This window comes from Salarias fasciatus, chromosome 19 (assembly GCF_902148845.1).
Source record: "Salarias fasciatus chromosome 19, fSalaFa1.1, whole genome shotgun sequence".
NCBI classification, from domain to species: Eukaryota; Metazoa; Chordata; class Actinopteri; order Blenniiformes; family Blenniidae; genus Salarias; species Salarias fasciatus.
The window spans coordinates 20,276,910-20,295,810 of NC_043763.1; the positions used below are offsets into that span (position 1 = coordinate 20,276,910).

Genomic DNA, 18,901 nt, shown 5'->3' on the forward strand with positions numbered 1-18,901 from the left:
CATGAATGAAATGGAATAAATAAACATGAGCATGATTCTTGTTGGAAAACACTTTTGAAAATATTTCTAGAGCATGCAAAAGCATTCAGCTTCAATATGAAAGCAGTAATTAGTTTATTTGCAGTGTGAGTAAGAGCGAGCCTGGTGTGAGGAGTGCCATCCAGAGCTCAATACGGCTCTGTCAATAAACCCACTGCATGACTCACTGAACCTGAGCTGACCTTTCTGGAACATAGAGAGCACCTTTACTGTGGAGAACAACAAACATCGGAAAAACCGAGCAGCCCTTAATCCCCTTTTTTATCTGTTCCGTGTTTGATTTGTTCACATACCCATTTCCGCACTCACGGAACACTCAAATGTTACTCAGAGGAGTGATTCATCTCAAAGCTCGAGACGATCTTTGGAGGACCGCTGTCGCCTAGCAACAGTGTTCACGCGCACTACCAGCCATAACAGTAGCCATCAAGCTAACTATCCTCAAGACTAACTAACCAAACTAAACTTTTTTTTTTTACCAGTACGAGGAGATGGTGAAACACAAGATACAGATATTTGGTCGGATTAGACCCTCGAAGAGAACTGCGGCGGTAAGTGAGAGTCACGGAGCGCGTGCAGGACGAAGTGGCTGCACTGCTTGTTTGTTTTCAGAGTGGCTAACTTCTCCACTTCCTGGATGCATGAAAACAGCAATTTCACCCTACAAATTCCTCACTGCAGCAGGTTTGGGGCAAAGCCATGGCGCAGCACTGACGTTAATGAGGATGGCTCCGTTCCATCACCGTCATAAATCAAGACTGTACAATAGAGCAAGATTTCCCTGGAACAGGCGCAGGCAGTGGAATATGATTACACATTACACTTTTATCTTGCTTTGACTTGTTAGAATAGCTGTGAAAATAGTTTGTGCTGCTGGTATGATTTCTTACACCCACCTGATGATACATACACTCTTAAATCATATGCATCATTACTGTACAGTACTTTGTCAGTACTTGGGTGTGTGTGGAGTGTGCATGTGTTTCCTCCATGTGTTGGCTGCAGCACCCTGCACAGGATTACATTTTATAGAAAATGGATGGATGGGTTACAGATACCAACTACAGATGCCACATGTTTACGCAGAGCTCCAAACTCATCATACAGAGATAACACACAGTATGCCTTTATTTATCTCAAAAAGGAGAAATTCACAGTGTTGTCAGCAGCAATACACGCATACTATACAGAAAAAAAATGTAAAAACTGCAAACAAAAGTGTAAAAATACACACAAAACAATGGAAAGCACAGAATATATAAAATAGAATAACACAGGAGAATGTTTCTCTCTAATTAGAATATGAAAAAATGAATTGAGCTCTTCATTCAGTGCCACCTGACTATCAAAGATTGTGAAGAAGAAGAAACCATGTGAACACACTGTGGCCACAGCCTGCCTTTTAATTGGGGGCGAAGTTAATGTTTTTCTTGGAGGCTAACTTAAGCACATTCCACCTTACCTTTCTCCCCTCTGGATGGTTTTATTCTTCTCAAGCATGTTGGTATTTTTTTCTCGATCTGAAATACTTAGCGCCAAAACTAAAATTAAACATCAAGATGGTAAAATTGTAATCTCGATGCTGGGTGGTGTCATAAAATCAGTGTATATTTCAATAAATGCAGTTTATTGGTACTTCTGTGGTTTGTTTTTGGTTCTTGGAGTTGGTCTGCAGGCCTTGATTTTGACACGCACTCTCCATGATTCATTTGTTAAAGAATAATTTCTTTCTGTAGACTTGTCAATTGTGATTAATCACACTTCTATTAATGTTTCTTCCATTTGGTATTTCCCTCTTCTTTTTTTTCTTTTTACTGGGTTTCAATTTGTAATGTTGACACTGTTCATAAGCAGGATTCACTGAGGAAGGGATGATTTAAGTCACGCGGCTCGTTTCTGGCTGCCACAACCCTCCCTTGGATAAAATGAGCAGATTGAATCGAGACTGAAAGGCTGCCTCTTTTTACCTACTGCTTCCACTACTCTGTAAACAGCATCTCACTTATCAGGATGAAAAATGACCTTTTGGGCTGTCTGCGCCAAATCTTTTCAACAATATCTGCCATATCAGAGTGTTGAGTATCGGTGTATTGAGTCCGCATGGATGTCCTCATCTGCTATCAGATGTAGGCGCTCTAAATTGGAGACATCTGGAAAATTAAAAAGTGTATTCCCATTAGAAATCCACTTTAATCAGACTTGAAGGTAATTGTGCAGCTTCCCTGAATTAACAGGACATCAATTTCAATTCCTCCATAAAATGCTCCTCGCCTCTGTTTATTCTCGTCTCCCTAAAGCCCAGTTAATTGTCTGAGCACGGCAGCTGATGTTAAACTAATTGCATCATTTGAGGGATTTCTGTATCAGTTTAGCTGAAAATGAAATGAGTGCTGTCACGTCTTCTGGGATTTCTTTTTTTTTCTTTTTTTTTTTTCCATCGAGAGGGTCGACCCACGTCGGTGAGAAGACAGAAAACAGTAGTGATTAGGAGGCAGCGCTGCAGGCAGAGTGACAGTGAAAAACAATCCAATCATTGAGGCCTTATCTTTTATTCCCAAAACCCCCGAGGCCTTGTAATTGCATCAGTGTCCATTGGAAACATATGCCAGAGCATATGGGATGGGGGATGTTGAAGCTGACCTGGCTGACCTCACTTTTAAAGGTTCTCCGCTGCGAGAGCTCGGCCTGTTTAGTGTTGGTTTTGATGTGCAAAAGCGATTTTGAAGATCTTCGCTCTGTGGTGTTCATTGATTACGATCAGCTGCCCTGTCTGATCCGATAAGGTAGCATGCATCCTCGGAGTATACAAGCTGAAAAGTTCTATTTGTGCAGAATGCTTTTCGAGGTCTGTATGCTTGTATCGCTCTGCCCCCTGTCTTGTGACGATACATATTAATCTGTTTGTCTCTCCTGTTGTCTCTGGCTCCCTCAGGTGTATTCTGTGAACAACGAGGAAGAGACGGGCGCCTCTCTGGAGTTCGTGGTGCCCAAAGACCTGGCTGATGGCTTTGTCAACAATAAGAGGGAGTGCTACAAGTTCAGGTGCACTGTTAAGAATTTCAGTTTTTTCCAATTCAATTCATCCTCTTTTCTAAAGTATATTTCCAAGTGCTGATTTCTGGAATATCAGACCAATATGGCCAACACCATACTGTCAGGTCCCCACACTTTAATTGGAAATTGGAAAACGTATGACTTAAACCAGCAATTACAATACTTAAAGGAGAGGCTTGAATCTTTTTCAAAAAGGCAGCTATTGACCTCAGGCTAATGAAAGTGATCCAAAGATGACTAAAACAGTAAAGTAGCTCCTTTTGCAAAAATGCTTTTATGTTTTTAGTCATTTATTTAGAGAGCAGTTGTTTTAATGTGAGTATTCCACAAGCACACAAACAGAAGTTTTAGTTAACACAGAATTATTAAAACTACCATTAGTTGAAACATCAGCAGTTAGTTGTCTTTAGTCCTTTCAGTCAGACCCATTCCTTAATATTGAGATTGTTCTGCACAAGAAGCAGTGAACTGAAGTGATCTGGATAGAAGTTCAGGATGGACTTCAGTTCAGGCACAGACAACAGGAAAGAATCCTCCGAGCCAAGTGAACGAGCCCTGCGGATATTTGATCAGGGAATGAGCAGCGATAGCCAGGAAGCAGATCCAGAATGCTCTTATTAATAAGAGTAGGCTCATGGTTTTCACTGCAGGTGAACAGGAAGGGTTGTTGCCATCTGGGCACGCAACGCACAAACAAAGGATTTTAAGATCCGTCCAACAATCACAACTGTTGGGAAAGATGCTTGCATGTGTAAAACATAAACCAAATCCAGCACATGTTTTTTACTCTTCAAAGAAAGGCTGAAGCCTTGTAACTTCTGCAAACACTGGTTACTGCTAACAAAGCAGCTTCCACTGCAACATCTAAATATTAATATTGAGATCATGTTTCAATTTGGGAAATCGCTGGGAAACCCTCATGCAGGTTTGCTTGTCGGAACTTGTGATGCAGGAGAAACTTCCCCGGCTTTAAACTGCCGAGATGCGGATTAATGAGAAGCCCCGATTAGCATGGAAAGCACCGCAAAAGTGAAACAAAGCGGCCTCATCTGATGAATCATGCTCTCTGCCGTGTGTTGACTTGACCTCCCGGTCGCCCAGCTTGTGGGAGGTGTTTGACAAACAACGGGGAACCATGAAGACTCCCCCTTCTAAACTTGCAGTGCTTAAAGGGTCAGGTGCTGACATCCCGGTGAAACATACCGCAGCTTTTCTACAGTCTGTGACTCTCGAGATCAGAGCTTGTAGGCGGAGACACAAACAAACCCATAATATTATGGTCATAATATTATGGCTGATCAGTTTGTTGGATTTCAAGTTAAACATAATCTTTTAGTTTCATTGTATGAGTTGCTGGTTTTGTGGAATTAAAGTAAAAATAATTCTAAACCGGTAAGAAAATCAAAAATGAATCGACTTCCATGGTTGTGGTTGTAAATCTTTTATATTCCTCCCCTTTCCCTCTTGTTTATTTTATATCAAAACTTCTTCTCAGCTATTCCCTTCAGTTTGAAAGTTCTGTATCAGAACTCGTGTCTGATGAATTAATCTCTCTGAGTCAGGATTGTAGCAGCAGGAGTTGCTTTCAGGATCCTCTTAGAATGTAAAAATGCAGCTTCGGTTGAGAATTACCATTAAAATGGTCCAAATTAGGTAAATTAAAGAAGAAAAAAAAAAACAAAGCAAATGAAAGCCAGTCTGTCTCTTATGGTTGTTTCTGTGTAGTCTGTTTTGTCTTTTCCATGGTTTGTTTTAGTAAATCATATAAAATCTTGGAACAAATAACACATGAAAAACATTGGGTTATTTCACATTTTTACTGCAGGAAGTGACCTGAACTGTTTGTTCTGAATGAACTTGGATGATTCACATGTAATTTCTAATTCATGCTTGCTTTCCTCTTAGCTTGGTAAGACGCTCTCTCTCCCGAGGATAATATCTGATCTTTTTTGTCCCGCAATAAAAGGAAAATGTTGTTTGTGGAAATAGAACATTTATGATGGATGATCCCGGAAATCAAATTTTTGTTCAAGTAATAAACACTCGTTGAGCGGTTCGGCGGAAAGAAGGTAAACCGGAACGGCGCAGCACTCAGAATTTAAGCTTTGATGGTTGTGTAATAACTTTTCCCATGAATAATTTATCCAGCAGTTGTGTCAGCGAGGAGCCAGAACATCTGTTTAATGCTGGTAGTGAAAGCTGCAGCCTTATATACCCTCTGGGCAGGGCCCATGCCACGCTTCCAAGCCCCAAATTCACAGTTAGGGAGTCAGACAGCAGTGGACACAGAGGGCCTTTGAAAACCGCATGGTCTTATTATAGCCTGCGGAGGTTCCCTCGTGCCCTTATAGACGTAAAATTTCCACATTTAACAGTCTTCCTGGGCGGACTCCTTTCACCTCTCTCTCATCTCGCTGTGGGATCAAACATGGTGGGTGCTGAGGCTGCTTCACAGAACAGAATGACTAAACTCCTTCTTAGCCGCTCGGAAAAATACAAACTTGTCGCCTTTTGTGCTTATTCAATTCTGCTGTGTGTAACTGTGCTGAGTGTGTGTGTGTGTGTGTGTGTGTGTATATCCATGTGCATGAGTGGTAATCCCTAACGTCGTCTCCTGCTTTGTACTGTTGCTCTTCCTCATCCAGGTTTAATTCGGTGTTTGATCAAGCAACGAAGCAAGAAGACATCTTTGAAAACATCGCCAAGCCCGTTGCAGACAGGTGAAGTCCAGCTAAGAATTCACTTGATGCAAACACAAATCTGGATTAATGCGAGTTCACACTGAAACACGATCCCGGTGCTGAGCGGCAGCCGCCTCTCCGGCATGCTCGAACCGCTCGGGCCACTCGGGCCTCAGCCAGCCTTGTTGACGGGAAGTCGGTGGAGCTCGGCTTTCTTTCAGATGGAAATGGAGGCTGTCTGTGATTTTTGGCTTGTTTTACCTTCTTCAAACCACTAAGTGGACGGAGCTGGCAGGCAAGGTGGCACGCGGTGCCATCACGAGCATGAGAACATTTTCAAACCACAACACAGGAGCGTGCTGTGTTCTGGAGCAGCACTCGGACCTTTTGGTTGTCGTTGTTGTTGTTGTTGTCGGGGGGGGGGGGGGGGGGGAGAATCACTCCGATGCATCTTCAGGACATCTTGAGTTACTTAGCAAATTCTTATGGACCTTTGTAGGTTAAAAAGCGAATCATGTTTTAAGCATTAGTATTTCAGTCCTCAGACTTTGCTCAGACGGACACATTAAAACAGGAGTGTCAAACACAGTTTAGTCAGGTGCCACATAAAAACATTCTGGTGCAAAATACAGTGAAATGTCAAAAAAAAAAAACTCTCACCCCTGATGTAGATGCTACTTAGACATATAACACCAGACTCAACATCATTGCAGACCACACAGGTCCCTTTTTTTCCGAAAAAACAAAACAAAAACAAAAACAAGATTCAAAACTCTTTGTTGAAATGCAGTTTTTACCACTTCAACAAAGGGAAATTCTGGCCGTGTCTGACCGAGCTTTACACCCCTGTTTGAGTTCATCCAAATGAGCACTGACTTCCAGAGGAAGAGAAAAACCACAACAGAGGGAATTTAGTTGGAATTTCCTGTGATCAAATGTTGCTTGTGTTATTGTTGTTGTTGTGTGGAGAAGGTTCCTCCACTGATCCTCCTCACCAAATGTCCTCTTCTGGCTCTAGCTTTAGCTTCTCCAGCATTCCAGCCAGCCCTCTGAGTCACAGTAGGGGCTATTTGTGGAATCCCACAAGTGGTTTGTATTATCTTATGCTATTAAGGAACAAATAAACCGTACAGTGCCTTGTCTGGATCAGTTCGACGGAGGCCTCGGATGAATTTGATCTGACTCACACTGGTTCACTCATTCCATGTATTTGGATGCCCTCCTCACCTAACTCACTTCACAGTTCCCCCTTTGTTGTGACAGAATAAACATCAGGTTAAGGAGCTCCAGATTCAACCCGACCAGTTGTGGCCATATTGATTTTAGCTCGGTGTCTTTTTCAGTCTTTCATATGAGCTCAGTGTTTGCAGTCTAGACGCTGGTCACCCTGTCTCCCCGATCAGGCATTTCTTAGTCTACCGTTAACTCGTCCCCCCTCTGCGAGGTTCCCATCTACAAACAGTCTTCAGAATACCAGAAACGTTTCAACCTTTTAAATCCAGTCTCACCTTTGTGACTAAAACAAAGACAAGTGAGGAGATTTTCTTTGTTGTAACTCGGAGTAAGCATGATGCAAAAGTCTATATTTTAACGGGACCAAACAACTACTTCGGAAAGTGACTACAATCCCAACATAAAGGCAATATTAATGATAGTTTTTGGTACAAAATGCAGTGAAATATCAAAATGTCTCCTAAAGCTGTTGCATTATTTATTTATTTTTTACAGTTTTGCTATTTTGCAAATGGTAGTTGTTTGATGGGCCAGACTGGAGTCTCTTGCAGGCCGGTTTTGGCCCTCGGGCCTTTTATTTGACACCCCTGGTCTAAAGCATGAATGACTGGAGTGCTCAACGACAAAAATCGAGAGACACTAATGCAGTTCAGTATGTTGACATTGACATAATCTCACTGACAGAAGCGCATCCAGTCCCAGAAATCCCAAACAGAGTCACGTTAGGACTGACAGTGTTTTTCCTTAAACCCCACGCAGTTGGGAAGCATTTCTTCAGATTCGGTCAAAGATCATTCTGAGCTGCAGCCGCTTCAGTGTCACTGCACTGAAAGTTTCTCCACACAGACGCATCTCCTTTCAACTAGGAATGACTGTCAGGTTGTTGTTTTGTTTGGCCGTCTCTCGTGGTTGGACGTTTACTTCAAAGCTCCAGCTCATTTACTTGCGTGCCGTCTCCACTGCGGCGTAGCCAAAAACCAGTCATTTTGAATCCAATACAGTAGTTTCAAAACAAACCAGCATTAGAAGCTCCAGGATAGGAGCAGCCATTGTAGTGATGTTGAGCTGCCGGGGTGAACTCTCTCGGTATGGCGAGAGTTTAAGATTCAAGATTAAGCTTTAGAAAAAGCTTGCACGTCCAGCTCCAGCGAGAACAACAGGAGGAACAAGCATCTTTATTTCCAGTCGCCAATCTCCAGGAAAGCTGAGGTGTAAACAGGAACAAGCATTGGGAAACGCCCAGGCTTCGGTGGCGGGGCCCAGGCCGCATCATTAGGCCTGACATTCAGCCGAACACTGAGCCTGTGTCCCCTCTCCACGCTGCCAATCACAACCATGACTCACGCCGCAATAAACGGCCGCCATTTGGCTGTCCGAGTCCGGCGAACCGACCGCCGCTCCCATGAGTGGACGGAGTGTTTCATACAAACTGACATGCAGATTTTTTTCCCCCTTGCACTTCTCCTGCAGGGTGTGGAGGAAGGGAAACCCACACACTGCTCCGATAGCCGGTCAACGGTTCCATTAGAATAAGTGAGAGGCTTAAGTTTGCTTAGAATTCATCTCGTAAAGTATAGTGTAAAGATATCCTCTTCCTCGCAGTTGGCAAGTGAGAGAGCTCCGAGTTGATCCACACCTTTGATCTGAGCTCATGTGTCAGAAGAGCCTCTGTCATTTTACCATTTCGAGTTTTTTTTTTTTTTTTCCAAGCCGACTAAACAGAAGCGTATTAATGCCCATATACTGTATGTCACATTCCACAGTTTTGGAAGTTAATTCAATTTGAACAGAACTAGACACCATTGGTTTCCATGGCTCGTGGCACGTGCACAAGGACAGCGCCGTGCCAAACCAAAATTTACCGGACCCTGCCTCGCCGAGCGAGTTTGGACCCTTTCTGTCAGTCACACGCCGAGACATTCCTCCCTCACCAGCAGATGTCTGTCGCCATAGCCACTCACTCTCACTGCCATCCGTTCCTGTGGATTTAAAGTGTCAGATTCAATTCGTTTCCACTCTTGTGTCTGCTTAGGAGGAGTCTTGACTGGGAGGGCGGTGAAGTCATAGGAAGCGCATGATGCGCAGGAGCAGAGTTTGGTGACATTTAGAGACGGATGCATTGTCCTTCCTGGATATCGGTGTCAGTGAAGCTGGATTTTTAAGGGGAAGTTGCTGTTGCTTGGTGGCATTTACTAATTCTTATTAATAAATAAGAGTCAGTTTGCAATAGTCTGTACCTCCTATAGAGTAACAATTATTCTATAGGAGGTACACACTGATGCAAACTCCTACTGCATTCCCTTCAAAGTTCAGATTGTACATATTCCTTCATTACCAGTAGCATGATGACGAAGAAAAGTTTTCTCAGGATTTTCTCTTTTTTGAATGTCTGCAGAGCTGAACACACAGACAGACTGACTTTAGGACCTTTACTCCTGGTAGGATTGAAATTATAACTTTGGAAAACACAGGTTAATTAACGTGCTACATTGTGACACAAGGTTCATAAAGTTTTACACAATATTAATTGAAGGTAACAGTAATAAAAACATCCATCAGTAGTCACTGTTCTAAAAGCGCTCAGAGAAAAAAGAAGCAGTGTATGCAGTCCAGCGATAATGTTCGACACTGTCAGGAGATGATCTACTTGCTGTCTTTGGTCGTAAGATTGTGTCAGCCGTCGTCTGAGAACTGCACAACATAAGATGTCTGTTTTCCAGCCGCAAGAAAAGATGTTGCCACAATTGCTCATCTTCTGTCTGGGACAGACCAGAAGTGCATTGTGTAAACTAAAATGAGCAAGACTAAACGTGAATGCGATAACACCAAAGACATGAACAAACATAACCGACTTGTTTTAATCTTTTAAAAAGGGGAAAACAAACAAGATATTGTCATTATGAGAAGACACGCAAAATAGGCACTAAGTCTCACCTATAACTTAGGACTGTGATTTTAGATCCTCAGAGTTACAAGAATAAACATGTTTTATTATTAAATGACCTCCAGTCGATATGGTTTATCTTCCAGACTACTTACTTATCTGGGGAGAAAGTCCTGCTTTCCAGATAGATTTGGAAAGACTCGTGGTTTGACTGCATATGTTGGCTTCACTTTACTCAAAATATAGATTTATTTGCTACTTGTGGTTGATTTGCCACAGTATAGATTCCACTGCAATTGCTATTATAAAAATCAATCTGACCTCTTTATGATGCATTACACAGATTTCACTCATGATTTACCATTAAAAAAACATTGACACTGTCATCTAACACATTATATTGTATATATGTATAATATATGTGCACATACTGAGTGTCCTTTATGTGCCTCTGCAGTGTTTTGGCTGGCTACAATGGCACCATATTCGCATATGGCCAGACAGGAAGTGGGAAGACCTTCACCATCACCGGAGGGCCGGAACGGTACGATGATCGTGGAATCATTCCTCGCAGCCTGTCCTACCTGTTCGAACGCCTCAGCCAGGTCAGTCTGTTGACAGGTGACCAGTTCGACTGATGCGTTCACACACAGAGGAAGAAATGTAAATCACAAAGTGTCTTGGTTTCACAGGACAGTCGCATGGTTTCCACCATCCACATCTCCTACCTGGAAATTTACAACGAGACAGGATACGACCTTCTGGACTCGCGAGATGAAACTTCCCGGCTGGAGGACTTACCGTCAGTGCTCTTTTCGTGCCTGCATGCTTTTGAAGATGGCTAAGTCACACAGTGTGCATTTTCCCCATCGAGACGTGCACAGCCTCATTTGAAAAGTTGTGAAGGCCAGTAACTGCTTCTCCTCAACACTTGTGGTTTGAACCGGGCCTCGTTCTTCCCCAGCTCCGTCTCGGCATCGCTCAGTTACTGTGTGGTGAAATATGGAGACTGGAGAATTTACCAGTTATCCATCAGCGTCCAACTGACATCAGACCGTGGAACGACCACGGTGGCGGTAAACCCAGCGGCAGACTCCACCGCTGGAGCGAAAAGCTAAGAGGGTTGTGGAGAAACGGTTCTTCGTAGCCACTAGCCAGTCACTCATTTAATTCACGTGCCCCTTGTTCTTTGTTTCCTTTTTCCTCCCTGTCATCTTCTTTTGTAATTCCAAATTCCGTCTGTTTTGAGGTTTGCTTTGTCTGAATGGACTTCAAGACAAGACATCATCTGAGTTCATCAGTTCTGCTGTACCCATATGTTCATGTACCAGTTCCATTTAAAGCGTTCCCCTCTCCTTTCGTAGCATCCAGCTCAAGGTTTAGATACCCACAAATCACAGTCTTCTGGAAATAGACAGTACCCATCGTTAGCCCTGCCGTGGCCACACTTGCTGATTCAAGGAGAAGCCGTGGCGCTGACAAATTTCTTTCTTTAACTGTTGAGCGTCTGGCTGTAGTGGCCCTTTTTTGACATTCTTGCCCTTAAACTGCATTATTTCATTCATTTAGTTTTACCCTTTAAAAAGCATATTCCTTCAATCACTACATGTTTTAATACTTAGAAAAAAAAGCAAACCCCAACAATCCTCCCAGCACGCAACGTTTAACCACAATAAGATTAATACTGTTTTATTAAAGTCCTCCAATTATCAACACATGTTAATGTAATTACCTACATGTGTTCTCCATTCATTCCGCCCCCTTTGACTTGTCAGTCCAGTAGCCGTACTGTCACATCCCTGGCGTCTGCACTGAAATGATGTGGTGAGATCAGAGGAGGCACGAGGCACTTAAACCCCCGCCTGCCAAAGCGCTCTGTTTCACTGTCTCCTGTGGGAAAGATCTAATCACCTAGGTTTTTGTTGTTTCTAGTTTCCTTTTGAATTTTTTTTTTTTCTCGCAAAGCAAGCCTTGAATTTTATCAAGGTATGAACATCTAGATAGATAAAGCACATGTGACAAAATGATCCGTGGCACACTCGCCCACATCTGTGGTTTGTTTGGCCTTGAAGCTGAGGTGACTGAAGCATAACAGGCGGGGCGACATGCGATTTAGTTCCTTCATTTGGTTTCCAATGGATACTTTCCTGATTTATTGTTTTTAGAAATGGCATGAGCTACAATTTCATGTTAACTCTCTTCCCTTTTGCAGAAAAGTAAAGATCGTGGAAGATCCAGACCAGAACATCACTCTGAAGAACCTCTCGGTGCAGCAGGCAGCGAATGAGGAGGAAGCTCTGAATCTGCTCTTCCTGGGAGACACCAATCGAGTCATAGCTGAGGTAAAAGAAACGGGAGTGATGGATGGGTGGAACTTTACCCTCATCAGGATTCCTACGAGAAAAGATGAATGATGTCTTGGTTTCACCTCTCAGTGAGAAGATCTCCGATTCCTCTGTGTTTGCAGTGTCTCTGTGAACGTGTGTGTTTTCGTGTTTTCCCTGTGACGGGTTGCTGACCTGTCCCGGGTGTGTCTACCGTCACACCACTGTTGACCCCAGGTTGGATAAAGCAGGCATAGAAATGAAATGGGTGGATTTAGCTGTTTTGTCAACACACTCTACATGCAGAGTTTCTGGTAATTACTGGAGATCCGATGCAGAATCTCCTCTCTGCTCCTGTTTTAAGTGAACAGAAGGTATTTCTCTGTTTTCATCCACCACTGCAAATTTCTTTCTGAAAAGCTATCTTAAAGAGCCTTCTAAAATATCATTTTGGATCACCGTGGTGTCTTTTACCATGTTTTTTGCCGCCAGCTAAAACAAACATCTTGTCTGTAATTTTTGTTTATGTTGTGGCAGTTTTTTCCTCTTCTACCTTCAGACGCTCAGACTCCCCACATAGATGAGACACGCAGTGGGTCAGCTGTTGTCGTGCAGCCTGAGAGTTGAAGCGCAGGGCTGGCCTCACCTTGTTTACCCCGGTTGCTAGTTTTGCATGTAAATAAAAGACAGTAAAAGTGAGCCGGATAATTAAGTTTCAGTGAGAGGCTTGCCTTTCAGTTTTGACCAGAAGTCATTTTTTTGATGTGGAAGTGACTCTTGGGTGACACATAACCAAAAAGAGACATTGGAGCCGTTGGACCTGAAGTGGGATTTTTCTGTAAAGCTGACAAGGTTTTTCCCGTGATATTCCAATGTATGGGAAACAAGACTGATATTCCACCAAACCCACGATCAGGAACAATATTGCATTTGTTGGGGCCTCTGAAGGAATGACACACTGCTAGTGTCCTCTGCGCTGAATCCTCAGGGGATATTTCAGTGGAAACACTTTATTGCATGATAGAGTATTAAACACAGAAATCAGAGCATTGTCCGCCCACACAGAGACTCTTCTTGACTCTCTGGGACTTCATCACAACAAGGTTTCTCTGGAGCCTGAAGCAAACAAGGAACGGTCAGCATGGACGGCGCGCCGCTGCCAGAATCATCACAGCAGCTCTCGCTCCACATAGACTTCAAATAGAGCAAAGCTTTGTTTCTTCTCCTGCTCCGAGCCATGTGGATGCAAGATGACACATCCATTCACGCCGCACTCAGCAGACCATGACCTCACTTGCTTGGAAGACCTGGCAATCCCCTCCACAGTTTTATTGGACAGGAAATAAAATACACCTTCTCAACTCCTCACCCTTCGCTCAACTTCGATCAGGAAGCGTTTCCTCTCATCTGGTCCTTATCTGTGTCTCTGTTTACCGTTCTTCACATTGATGCAGGTCTCCTCCCCCCTCTCTACAGCCTGAATGTCTCTTAAACTCGCAGGAGGGAGTCAGGTGCAGAGCATGTGGCCGACGAGTAAACTTGACTCTTACGGTTTTGAATCAGCAATCAAAATATTTGGTAGCAGCAGATTGGCCCATTCTGCTGACCTGCTGCAGCGCCATGTGTGGCCAGTGTGTGCTGCCTGCAACATCAACATGTGGTCAGTTTGGAGCGCAGGAGAGTAGAGGAAGTGACTCAAGTGAGGTTGCTTTGTCCTGCTGTTTTTGTTGCCCCTCCTGGGCGGACGGATGTCTCTTTGGGCATCACACAGTTCATGAACATCACACAAAATTACACACTGCACTTCAGATTTATAATGGTTTTTGTAAGACTCCGAAGTGCTATAAGGCATATTATATGTAGTTCTGACATGGTTATGTACATCGGGAGTGTCAAACATAAGGCCCCGTGGACCAAAACCAGCCGGCAAGAGGCTCCAATCCGTCCTGTCAAGCAACTTCTAAAAATTTCAAAGAAAATACAGATTTTTTTTTTTTTTAAGAAATGTCTTAACAGTAGCGGACACAACGCAACACTGAGACCTGAGCTGAGATATCAGTTACGCTGCCATGAACACTTGCTGTCTTGCTGCTACCGAGTGGGGCTCGAAGCCATGCTGTCAGGGTGAGTTTGTTAAATCTTAAGACAACAGCTGTACGACACGTTTTATGAATATTTGTTTGTTTTTGCACCAGAAGGTTTCATTAAAACTGGATTTTAGTAATAATCAGTTGTAATTGTTTGTTTTTGCAAAAATATAGACATTTTCGTCACATTTACTCTGCAGCAGAACAAAGAAAAACAGTTGTAGTTTAAATTTAAAGGTTATCACATCACTTTTTCAGTTTCTGTCCACTCCAGATGAAATTGGGCTGTTTATGGACCCTGATCTAAAATGCATTTTGACACCCCTGATGTACACTCTGCAGTTTAAACTCACATCGCTGAGTAGTTACAGGATTTCTTTCGCTGTCAAGAAATGTGCACAGGTTGACAAATATTTACTAATGTCAACTGTTTTTTTCAAGTGTCAAGTGAGACTTGAGGAGGAAAAATAATGTCTCTGAAGTGCAAACTAATGACAGATCATCACAGAATTATAAATCAGATCGTCTGATCCACTCATCATATTCCAAAAGATGAAGCTTGTGTGAAATTACAAGCGCTCAGGATTGTAACGTTGAAAGTGAGGCTGTTTTGGAGGCAGAACAGTTAGAAGAAAAGGGTATTGTGGAGACAAGGTCTCATAAAAAGCCTGAAAAGCTGTGGGTGACAGAGTTTTGGGAGAAAAGAAGACCTGAGAATAAATGTGATAAATGTCTTGGCTTGAAGGACACAAAGCCTTTACAGATAAGAATAACCGTCCGTTCTTATCAAAGCGCAGCTGCCAGTGTTTTTGAAGATATGACTGTCATAAACAGTTTCAGTTATGAGAAGTATATCAGCTGAAGATGCATACTTCTTTGCATATTTGTTAATATTGATGAAAAATGGCGATTTCAATTAACGTAATTCTTGGAAATTAAAATTTTACGTTTTACAAATGTTCTCAGACTTTATTTCAGAGCTCCGCCGATAATAAACCATAACATTTGACCAGTGATAGTTCATGGTATCTGATCAACACTGATCTTTTCATCATGCCACCTGTCAGTGGTTGTTATACAATAGGCTGGAGGCTAACATTTTGTCCTTTGTCTGACAATCTGCTGGAAAAAGGTGGTGATAAGCTTTGTTATAAACCATACACCCCTCGCAAATTGTGTTTTTGCTGGTCACATCCTTCTTACCATAATCTCCACTGACATATGAGAGTTTATTGTGTATTACAACTCAGTCAAGCCAACTGAACAAAAATATAACAAAATCAGTGCTCCAGCCTGGTTCCTCTATTGGTGACCCTTCCCCTTTACATAATCCCTTCAGGTATGTGACCCCTGCCTCTTTCCAAGGGCTTGGATAACATTACTTGTACTTTGAGGGAAACCCTGCGGAGCAAAACATGGACATGTGCAGAGTGAGGGGAATTCGGACCAAGGAAAGGGATGACAGCGGTGGGTTAAGATTGCAAAAGATCTGTCAGGAGCTGTCACGCTCATAACTGGCAAGTGTTGGCACATTTAACCCAACAAGCAGTCAGGGTCAGAGCACCTTTTTAGAGTGGATGACCTGAAATTTCCACGTGGATGTCCACGATTCAGGCATTACGCATTACCCAAGCCACGTTTTGTGTGTATGTGTGAGTGTGTGTGTGTGTATACTGTATATGAAACACCCCCAGTGGTATGCAAGCTCCCTCTAGTGGTATGTGGAGAAGGGTTATAAATATTTAATTTCGTACAAAACTGAATAAACATAAATTAAGCATAATCCTCATGTTTAAAATAACTGATAAGAGAAATGCTTTAAGCTTATCGGACGTCTGCATTTAGACTGAAACAGTCATCTTCAGCTGTTAGACATCCCAGCCAAGCATGTCGCTTGAACAAAGATGTCTGTATGTAGTGAGCTTTTATTCATGTTCAGTTAAATGCTATTTACAGCCACTAACACATGTTCAAGCTGCCTTTGGCACCAACAATAAAGGAGATAAAGGACCCCAGTCAGCACTACGCTAGTGACTCTTCATCTCTTCTGTTCATTGTTTCAGCGGGGATGCCATGAGTAAGCCGTCCCACTCTAATAAGGCTTGTTTGTTCAAAGTGACTCACGCTCTATTTCTGCCTCCTCCTGGTCTCAACCTGATTTCTGCTGTCCCACTAACCGCCTCAGAATCAACCTCGGCTTTTGTGAAGCCTACACAATGTGGCGTCACGTGTTTTGGCTTTCATCTTCCAACCAGTGGGAGCAAGAGAAAAGAAGAATCAAAGCAGACGTGTTTTTCTGTTGTGCGATATGAAAATGTGCTGCAGATGGTGTGTGAGTTCTGTTTTCTTCCCCCGCCCTCTGTGCTAATGTTTCAAGATTCGCAATACTCTCACAGAGACTTAATTACAACAGTATTGCAGTGTTTTCAAAATGCTCTCTCATCACTTTGTCTTTCACAGACCCCTGTCAACCAGGCCTCCACTCGCTCCCACTGCATTTTCACCGTGCACGTCTGCAGACGAGAGCCCGGCTCGGTCACCCTGAGGCGGTCCAAGCTCCACCTGGTGGACCTGGCCGGATCAGACCGAGCAAGCAAGACTGGTTTGGACGGGCAGCTGCTCACCGAAGCCAAATACATCAACCTCTCCCTTCATTTCCTGGAGCAGGTAGAACCCTTTTTCATCTATTTTGAGAAAATGATTAAAATAATTCATTTGCACATGGTGTGACACTGATGCACAGTGATACACAATCTAGCACAGATTCACCATGAATAGACCGGACTAGTAAAATATTCCCATAATAATAAACTCACCGATCACCGATATCTCAGCTCCAGTCTCAGTGCTGTGTTGTGTCTGCTGCACTCAAGAAATTAGGTCAAAATTAATGTTTTCTTTGACATTTTCAAAATTTGTTTGGCTGTTTAGCGACCGGATCGGAGCATCTTGCAGGCCAGTTTTCGCTCGCCAACCTTATGTTTGACACTCTTCCTTTAGAACCATTCCTTTGTTCATGATAGCTTCTGGAGATGTATTTTCCGATCCGCATGTTTTCCAGTGATGATGTTCCTCTGTATTTGGAGGTGTTGTGATAACACTGCGTAATTAAAGGGAACACCCTAAAGCAGCATGGCGAACACATCGTCCACCGTCAGATGACCCGACCTCCACAATTCCCTAACCTCCTCCCAGCTACGATTGATTTGGGGTTAGCTGACCTGCAGAATGAAGCACTAGCAGCCAACAAGTGTTCAGCATATGGTGGGAATTCCTTCAGGACTGATGGAAAAATGTGACACCCTCATGAAACTTGTTGAGAGAATAACAAACTGTGTAAAGCTGCTCATAGTTTCCTCCGTTATTGTTCCCCCATGAAGAAACTTGTACAAATAATGAGCAATCTTCCAAATAAGTCTTTGTACATACGTCCATGTGGCTAAACTTGTGACTGGCACTGTGCGGGTTTGTTTTCTCATGTCAGCCTCTTCCATTGCCGTTTTCCTCAGGTCATCATTGCGTTGTCGGAGAGAAATCGCTCCCATATCCCGTACAGAAACTCCATGCTGACGCTTGTGCTGAAGGACAGCCTCGGAGGCAACTGCATGACCACCATGATTGCCAATATGGCAGTCGACAAAGGGAATATTGATGTAAGGATGGACACCATAAAGCCAGGTTGATGCAGAGTGCTCTGAAAAACTAATGTTTTGTTTGTGTGTTTCTACATGCCCCTTTGGGAAATTAACAGGATCTGCAAAATTGAATATTAGAATCATTATTGAATTGTCTCACTTGTTTCTGTGGGATTAATATCTAATTTGTCAGAATGGCAGACTGAGGTACAATAAAATGCAAATATATGATGGATTGTGATCATTTTCTGGCTTTTCTTGCACAAATAAGTTGAATTTCTAAGTTATGAATTCCGCCTCCTGCAGAGAAGCGCTGACATCTTCTCACGACTGTTTTCTCAGGAGTCCATCTCGACGTGCCGATTCGCTCAGCGTGTGGCTCTCATCAAGAACGAGGCAACACTGAATGAAGAGCTGGATCCCGCCCTGGTGAGACAGCCAGACACACTCGCGGCACTTCAAGCAGTCGCTACAATTACCAGAGCTCGGCCACAAAATCACACCACAGAAAAGCATGACTTAATATTATGGCCAGACCCTCCTCGTCGCTGCCAGACCTGAAGCTGATGAGCGAATGGACTGCAATGAGAATCCAGCTTCTGAATATAACTAAGTGGAACCCACCATGTGCTTAAGTGTCCTCTTTAGGTTTCCAATTTCTTCCAATTTCTTTTCCAGTCTAATACAGTCATTCTGAAAGGAGCAGTTTTTCACCGTCAACACAGAGATGCTCTCACATTTAGTGATGTATATGATCTTCCTCATTTACGGTGCCACGGTAGTTATAGCCGTCATCACGCAAGCCTCGACTGGGATTAGACTTCAAGACGATGGAAACAGATCCTATAAGTTTTGGAAGTCGTGCTTTCAAGGACTGGCCTGTTTTCCAGGCTCATCTCCCACATTTCCAATCAGTAAGAGATCAAAAATATTTTAATTCTTTGTGATGTTGCTAAAATCATCC

At 43.1% G+C, this 18,901-nt stretch overlaps 1 protein-coding gene across 2 annotated transcripts in view; it reads left to right on the forward strand.

Annotated features, from left to right (window-relative positions):
- Positions 1-478: 478 nt before the first annotated feature.
- kif6 (kinesin family member 6) overlaps positions 479-18,901 on the forward strand; it is a 65,244-nt gene continuing 46,821 nt past the window's right edge. For both annotated transcript variants that reach the window (XR_003933607.1, XM_030117654.1), the window contains exons 1-9: positions 479-590; positions 2,972-3,081; positions 5,739-5,813; positions 10,349-10,496; positions 10,584-10,693; positions 12,104-12,233; positions 16,763-16,969; positions 17,812-17,955; positions 18,280-18,366. Coding sequence is in view for 1 of the 2 variants with exons in the window: in XM_030117654.1 (XP_029973514.1) it covers positions 531-590; positions 2,972-3,081; positions 5,739-5,813; positions 10,349-10,496; positions 10,584-10,693; positions 12,104-12,233; positions 16,763-16,969; positions 17,812-17,955; positions 18,280-18,366 (1,071 nt within the window). In the remaining variant the exon portion in view is untranslated. The remainder of the gene's footprint in view (positions 591-2,971; positions 3,082-5,738; positions 5,814-10,348; positions 10,497-10,583; positions 10,694-12,103; positions 12,234-16,762; positions 16,970-17,811; positions 17,956-18,279; positions 18,367-18,901) is intronic.